The sequence below is a fragment of the Cyprinodon variegatus genome, unplaced genomic scaffold (genome assembly GCF_000732505.1).
Source record: "Cyprinodon variegatus isolate N-32 unplaced genomic scaffold, C_variegatus-1.0 Scaffold413, whole genome shotgun sequence".
NCBI classification, from domain to species: Eukaryota; Metazoa; Chordata; class Actinopteri; order Cyprinodontiformes; family Cyprinodontidae; genus Cyprinodon; species Cyprinodon variegatus.
Window position 1 is genome coordinate 407235 of NW_015150866.1, and position 8460 is coordinate 415694.

At 40.0% G+C, this 8460-nt stretch overlaps 1 protein-coding gene across 1 annotated transcript in view; it reads right to left on the minus strand.

Annotated features, from left to right (window-relative positions):
* Positions 1–4597, minus strand: part of LOC107093208 (tubulin monoglycylase TTLL3-like) — a 10854-nt gene extending 6257 nt beyond the window's left edge. The window contains 11 exon segments of the mRNA XM_015388093.1: positions 315–558; positions 629–777; positions 873–1065; positions 1494–1598; positions 1725–1839; positions 1938–2060; positions 2579–2634; positions 2705–2852; positions 2944–3032; positions 3961–4097; positions 4548–4597. Coding sequence (XP_015243579.1) covers positions 315–558; positions 629–777; positions 873–1065; positions 1494–1598; positions 1725–1839; positions 1938–2060; positions 2579–2634; positions 2705–2852; positions 2944–3032; positions 3961–4030 — 1292 coding nt within the window. The 5' untranslated portion in view covers positions 4031–4097; positions 4548–4597.
* Positions 4598–8460: the final 3863 nt, after the last annotated feature.

Genomic DNA, 8460 nt, shown 5'->3' on the forward strand with positions numbered 1-8460 from the left:
TTTGTGGATGTACAGCTACATTTCTCATGTAAGTTTGCGTAGTTTTAACACAAACATTTATTTTTCATATTGCACCAGTACAGTTAATGAGCAACCTGTACTTGTGTGCTTCTTTGTTCTGTCTAAAATGTTTATTTTGGAATAAAGAGGTTAATATAAAAAATATTTTTTGTCCGATTAATCGATTAATCGAAAAAATAATCGGCCGATTCGTCGATTTTTAAAATAATCGTTAGTAGCAGCCCTAGCTCATTCCTTCCTCTGTGTTTCACTAATACATCTTATTTTCTCCAGTGATGAAGATACTGTCTTACCTGTCCAGTGTGTCTAAAGAGAAAGGTTGGGTGGAAAAGCGCAAATAGCACTTTTTGTAGAACCACACAGTCAGAGGGTTCCAGTCAGTGACCAGAAACCATTGGCGAATATCAAACTTGGTACCATGGACCAGAAAGGGCTGCTCAATGTACTTCTGCACCACCCACCTACTGGGGCTGGTAATTGCTGAATACTTGTCCACTGGCCTGAGGATCTGATCAAGATGTTTTACACATTTTATGCCTTAAAGAAAAAAAAACTGATCAGATATAATGTTTTAGATAGTATTTCAAGTGTCCAGTCAGCATCCTACCTCGGCCCCTGGACATTGCCACAGGTTTGATAATCCAGATGTTTTGTTTGCCATCGATGCCCAGCTGTGGGTTGACCTTCTCCAGTTGCTGCAGCATGGCCTTACAAGAATTGACCAGATGTTTGCTTCCTTTAATCTGTACTCCATCACTGAATAAGGAAGCAGAGAGAGTGCTGTTAAGATCCTGATGGGCGCTTTCTCTGGACAGATATTTCCTTTCAAACGCCCACTGATGTGTACTCACTGAGCAACCAGATAATAACTGTTTAAAAACTCTGCCCACTGATCCTGTGTGAGCGTCTGTGGTGTTTTAAAAGTTTTATCAATGTCTTTGTGCTCCAGCTTTTCCAGGTACTCATGGCAAACTTTTAGGGCGCTGTAAATCATTTGGGAAGGGAGCGATTGCTCAGAGCAGTGGTTGATCTCTTTCTTCTGCCCTGATTGTGAAGAGGGACAATGACATCTTCAGTCAGATGAGCAAGTGTAAGAAATGTGAATATAACCCCTCAAACCTTTTAAACTCTCATTTTACTACTTCCTGAGAATGCATGATAAAAAAAACAACAAGTGGTGCGTAGTTTTGAGGAAAATAAAGATGCAGGGTTTTCAAAGCAGGTTAAGATTAAAGCATATTCGTGTGATAATCCAGACCTGAATCCAATCGAAATCATTGATTACACTTAACAAAGTGCTCTCCATCCAGTCTGATTAAGCTTGATTTACTTTGCAAAGAAAAATTGGGAAATAGTGTCTTGATTTCCAAAGCTGGTGTGAGGTGATTCTCCAATTGTTCACTTTCCATTTCAAAGTAGGTTTGCATAAAAACCCTCAGAAAATACACAAAATCTTGTGACGAAATAAAAGCAAATGCTGGAGGCAAACTTGTGAGAAATAATCCTACTATGAAGATCCTGGTCTCTCTCCACAATTAACCTCAGAAGACTGGTGCAAGCTGTTCGCCTGAAGTCCTCTAGAGAGGACAAAGAGAGAACGAAATCTCCATGAGCAACTTTAGACCCCATGCAGTGTAAAGAAAATGATTTGCACTGTTGATGTGTTGATGAATGCAAAGAAAAAAAAGAAGAAAAAATCTGACCAATGAAGGCCTGCCTTTCATCCTCCTCTGTAAGGCTGTAACACCGAGGGAAGAAGGTGCCTGGGTCTGCTGTGTCAAACCAGTGAAGGTTCCTTAAGTTCACACACAACCCCACCTGTTAGTGTGCAGGAAGGTGATAGGGGGTGAATGAGAAGGGTACATGTAAAAAATGTCTTTTTTCTGATAAAAGCTGAGAAGCGATTGCAAACTTACTTTAGTGGTAAAAGTGCCTGCATTAGCGAAATGATTGATGATTTGGTTTTTCTGCAAGCTGTTTGGGTTGATTGCATCTCTGGTCCAATAGAAATAAACCATCTCATTCTTCACAAGGCGAGACTAAAATAATAATAAACAGGTATAAAAGGGGATGGGAAGGGCCACTGGGCTTTAAAGCTGAAGTCTGTAAGTTTTTAAAAATCACTTTTTTGTCATATTGGCTAAAACTGTCCCTATGCCCAGACAGCAGTACATGTGATATGTAACCTGTGAAAAAAACTGCTTCAATTGGTGCCGCCTACTGCCTGTATTTCAATCTGGAAAGAATAATTCGGGACGAGTCAAAACAACCAATCACAGCCAGAGGAGCGTCTGATGGAGTGTCAATCACAGCTCACACACGCTGAATACCGCCCCCCCCCCCCTTTTGGTCGCATGGTAGCGGTAGATGCTGTGAGAGGGGTGGAGCTTGGAGGTGGGGCATGAGTGAAGCAGAGAGGGTGGGGGAGTGGCGTGAAACCTGTTTTTCTTCAAATTTTCAGTCGAAGTCGGCTCTCTTCTCAATGTTACAGACTGCAGCTTTAAATACAAAGAGCTTTGCTATGATGGTTCACAAAAGAAACTGAGGCTGCAGTTACCATGAGACTGTGCAGTTGATCTGGATTTGGTTCTTTCTCAGCATCCTCTAAGGTGTCTATGAGGAAGAATTAACATTCAAGAAATCATCTATAAAATGTTGGCCCTAGCAGATGCTTTAAGCTTACCGTTATATTTCAAGGAGCTGGTTCCACTGCTGTGACGCTTCTGGGCCTGTTGCTTAGAACCATACATGCAACGTTCAATCCAGCCCCTTGCCCTCAGAGCTGCCCTGATGACAGGATATGGACCTTGGATGGAGAATATCTTCTTCATCTGACACAGCAAAATCATAAGACATTGTTTCCCTCTGGGAGCAATCAGAGTTTTGGTCCTAATTAGACAGCATAGAGAAATTGCAGCCCACCTCAATGGCTTTGCCAACCAAAATCCTGGCCATCTTCAGTCTGTCTGTGTTAAGTTCAGGTAACTCAGCTCTGACCTCAGGGAATTTTCCTGACACACAATCATATAAACAAACCATTTTTGACCAAGTCCAGATGTACAAAAGCAGGTTAGAGGACACCGAGGGTTATTTTCAAAGAGATGCGAGAAATGTCACAAGATTATTTGGATCAGAAATTCTTATCTATAATTTACTAGTTAGAGGTATAAATCAAAGTTGTATCATTTAGGTTAGAAATGGCAATACTATACAACTGAAACTTTAAACTTTATAATCAAGATTTTATATGATTATTCAGAACATAAGAGTGCATAATTGCTTAGATAATAAGGAATTCTTAAAAGTGTGGCATGTATTTGCATTCTGCAGTCTTTTGGTAGATGTCTCTACCAACCCTACTGATCTATTTACTTAAATAATCTTACCACACATTCTTAGTTAAATTTAAAGTTGAACTTTTGCTGGAGCCTTCTATCCTACAGGAAGTTGAACCTCTACCCTGATCTCAAGTATTTTGCAGCCTCTAACCAGCTTTGCCAGGTATACAGCCCAAACATCTTCTCTGACTAGCTTCCTGACTGCTGAAGCAAAGCACCCATTTCCCATTGCATAATGCTGCCACCACTTTGTTTTACCTCAGTTTGATGTCTTCGGGAGGATGTGCAATGCTTATACTAAATTTAACAGTGTCAAAATAATAGAGTGGGCTGTTTTATTTGGAGAAAATCTTCTGAAAAATCATGTAACTTTAACCCCTCCCAGCCACAGACTGAATAGTTTGCTTGGATGTATCACATGAAATCCCTATAAAATAAATTCAAGCATATGAAATAGATCAAAGGGTATTAATACTTTGCAAGGTTTAGTGTGAGACGAAACCTGAACTCTGAAATCTAGACACAAGCGTGACCACAATAGTCACATCAGATAAAAACATTTTCATTTTTTTTATTAAAACTGTTCACTTACGTGATGCACAGTGTTTGATAGCATCCTCCCATTTCTTCTTGTTCAGGATTATAGCCTTGTCAGAGCCGGTGGCCTCCATTCTGACAGCAACCCTTATTCCCAAGGGAAACTACTTCTTAAATTGCGTTAGGTCCACCCTCTTACACCTTTGGCATAGAAACAGACAGCAGGTTGTGCGCAACTAAAAGAAAACACATGTCTCTGACTGCATTAACAAATATTTATAAGTTTTAAGCTGCCTCTGACAGCTGGGGTAGTTTATAAGCCCCTATATCCATGTGCATCACAGCATTAAGTGGGTCAAACTACTTTGTAGGAGACGGCTCGGCTCCACCTGAAAGATATCATTCAGCACCATATAAAGGTGTGACGCTTTCTTTATGTTATAGCTGAGAAGCAAAATGTACACAGCTACCAGCCTGCTCATTAGACACGTTCACCTCTTTTATACACTATGAAATCACCTCTACTTTCCTTGTTGTTTACTAAAACAGACCACCTAATTTTCTGTAATTTTCTGTCACTTACCCCAGCAGCCATTGCAATAGGAGTTTCTGTGTTATCAAACACCATCATTTTAGACATGGGCATCTCACCTTTTCTTTTGTTGTGGTGAAAGTTGTAAGTTTCTTGAAACTGAATTTCTTGAAACTTGAACCTGAAAGTTGTGGTGAACTGAACTGCAGGAACTTCTTGTGCCGGTGTTTAAACTTGTTTACTGTTACTATGGCAACCCCCTTCACAGTTGATGCCTAGGAACATCATAGAGGTGTTTATATGTAGAATCATTTGGTCAAGTTTATTCTTTCTGATAAGGAAAAATTAACGTGAAAATTTTTGGACAAATAAGTTATATTTTCAAAAAGCATAAAGAAGAACCACTATTGTACTGTATTGTAGCACACAAAGCTCTGTAACTGCTTTAATATTGTCCATATCATATCATCAAAAAAAGTACATTCAGACATTTACTGTTCAAAAAGCAGCGGTTGGAAGCACTATTTAATATATATATATTCAGTATAAACATTCCATATGTTTATACCACTATGTCTCTCGGCTGGCCTGGGAGCGCCTAGGGCTTCCCCCAACAGAGCTGGAGGAGGTGTCTGCGGAGAGGGAAGTCTGGGAGTCTCTGCTTAGTCTGCTGCCCCCGCGACCCGGTTCCGGATAAAGCCGGAGACGACGAGTACGAGTACGACATTTCAGTATAAACATCCCATATGCAAAGTACATAAATTATTCCTGAAAATTTACACTTTTATGATTGATTATTTATACCTATCAAATTAATTAATGATAGTACACAATTACATTATTTTTAGATATTGATAATTATGAAATTAATTATTATTATTTTTTTTTTTTTCATTTATTTGATAGGGACAAGTATGTTTCATGAATCATGTCACACACTACAACATGTTAGCTAAGGCTAATTCTCAATGCCTGTCCCCAGTTAGGCTTTTACACAAAACACAGTGACTGTACACAAGAAACAACAGAACAAATTACACACTAAAACATCACAGAAATGAGATCAGGTCAGTTAGATTATTAATGTTCACATGTCTGATCTCTCAATAAAAAGTCTTTAAGTTTATGTTTAAAAAGGACCCAGTTCGACTCAGTGGTGTAGTCTACATTATTGTAGTGGGTATACTGTTCTTAGAAATAAGAATGTCAGTAAGTGCAATGTAATTGACAATTTTTTTTATTTTTAAGCATATTTGACATTGCTTAATACCTCTGTTGCTTACATTTGAATCAATGAACAACAAACTGTACTACAGTTGGCTTTGTATTGAAAAGACGTAGAATCTATAAAACAGTACAAAATGTATAAAAAGTTCCAGACATGTTTGTTTTGAGGCTCCTTATGTTTCACTTGTCGTCTTGTTTCTGTTGCAGAGCGGTGGTTTCTTAACCATGTTGTCACAAACTTCCTAGGTTCAAGAAGATTAACAGGAGGCCCATTTATACTGATCCTCATGAGATGACTTATATTTGACAACAACAGAGAAAATCTTTTATCTGTACAGATATTGTTCATTAAGCTGAACCCTCTTTCACACTCAGCTGTGCTACATGGAATGGTTTGCATGCAAGTGATCAGTGGTTTAAGGTTTTCAGGCTCCCTGCTATATCTTTTCTTTGCCTTGCAGCTATATTTGCTGTGATCAGTGGAATTAAAGTAGTTTTAATATGTTTTTAAGTGGGAAAATCCACCTGAAAACTTCATCAGTGCAGTCAGTTCATCCAGATTACCATCCTGCCTTGCAATATTATTTCTGTCGGAGCCGCTCAAACCCCCCCATACCGGCGGTGCACTATCAGTAGCAATCCCATTCAACAGCAGCCTATGGCCCGGTCACCTCCTCGCCATAGGCGGACCTACTGGGGTGGCATAGGGTGGCAAATGCCTCCCTAAATGACAGCCTTGCCACCCCTGCTGCCACTCCAGTTGGTGGTAGGGGTGGCCAGGCTTATAAATTATGGATAATTTGAGAATTACGACCGCTAATTTCCAGTGTCGGACTGCAGTGAATGCAGCACGAGATGACGCAAGAGCGACTGAGACTGATTTGTTTTGAAAACCGAGTGGAGCAAAGCGAGGGAGCCCGGGGTCATGGGGAGAGGAGACACGGGATGGAACAGGTAAAACTGATTAACTATCTATCGAGAAATTAAATCATAATGAAAGCACAATGTTGCTAGCATAGCTGCAATGCTGATTTTGAGATGATAAAAATCAGGTTGCAGAACGTTATTTCTCCAACTATGATGTTAGTTAGGCCTGACGTCAGAAAAGAGACTATCAGTTTGGTTGAACTCAAATCAAAACGCGCAAAGGCATTTGATCTAAATAAATGTGTGAAGCGTTTTGCTGAGCAACATGGAAATCGCCACATTCAGCTGTTATAGTCATGTCAACTTTATGTTATGCTCTCTGGTGAGCCTTTACAGAGCTGTTACATTTTGTTTTGGCACCTGAGAAAATCTGATATTTTCTTTAATAAAACCAAAAGTGTTAAAAGTAAAGTTAAAAATGTGATACTGGTGTAAATCCTGCTTAATACAAAGCAGTGTTGTTGTTTCTTTTTTTGTATATATAGTATGAAACTATCCAGAAATGACCTGTATGAACCTACTCACAAAATGTTTTGTACTTTTTCAGACTGGAGGCAAAATGTATTTTTATGTTTCTTTTTTTTCAGATTTGTGGGAGATTTTAATGTAACATAGAGTACCTGCCTTTTTGATGATACAGCAGCTCTATCTACAGCATATCTACATGCATGAAATGTCCCTTTCATGTTGCTGTAACTGCTGTATGTCAAGTTACTGAGGAACAAATGGGGTAAATGTGTGTTCAGAGTAAACATTACATAGATGTCTGGTCCCTTGTTTGGGTGCCTTGACCCATTTATTTCTACTGTGTAGTGATGCTCACTTTAGTCCAGCTCAGTCCATAGATCTCTGATGGGTAACTTTTTCTTTCTATAGTTTCTTCTTGTGCAAATGCTGCAAAGCTGCCTCTCTGACAGTCAATCTCACACATCTGCGACTCAGCACCTGTGTCTTACCTTAATACCTGTGATAATGCCCCTCTAGAAGTAGTGTTTTCATTCTTCTATCTCCTATTAAGTGAGATCACATTGTACGATGTATTACCAATAGGAACTGTTTCACATGAAACACCAAACTGTGATAACTGTGATTAAATTAATTGTAAAAAAAAATGCCATATGTTGCCACCCCTCAAAAATTCCTGCCCCCCCTCTCGCCACCCCGTAAATATTTTTCTAGATCCACCCCTGCTCCTGTCGAACCAGCTACCAGTTTTAGTCTTAGACTTAGACAGATTTATTTAGTCATTTTGTATATACAAGTGTAAACAAAAATAAATTTTGGTTAAAACAGATCTCTAGACAATTTCATTTTTAAAGTGCACCCTTGATAAGGTAAGCAGCAGTTGTTGTTGAGCTGCTAGTACTGCCTCCAGCTCCTGAAGCACTGCTTCTCCTGGCTCAGGGGAGGAAGAGGACGATGATGACGATGCTGTGGGTAGCCCCCTGGGTTGAAGAGGCTGACGTGGTTGAAGCAGCAGTGGTGCCATCGGCAGGTTTAGCAGCGACAGACGATGCTGGAGAAGGTGTGGAAGCTGGAGGAGGCCGGAAGGAGCCAGCTGGGGATGTTTCAGCATTTGGCAGGGAAGCTTCTAGAGCGGTCTCCTCATTTTCACCTGCAGAGGGCTGTGCTTCCCCTCTAGATGCTGAAGATTGCCTGGGAAACAATTTCACACAGAGCTCCTTGTTCCTATAGGAGCGGTACAGCATCCTCCCCCCTCCCAATCGGTAGAATTATTAGACAGCATGGGATTAACTTCCACTGTTATGCTGATGATACCCAGCTATATCTGTCTATAAATTCAGATGAAGCTAACCCATTACATAGATTACAGGCATGTCTGAAGACATAAAAACCTGGATGACTCTTAACTTTCTG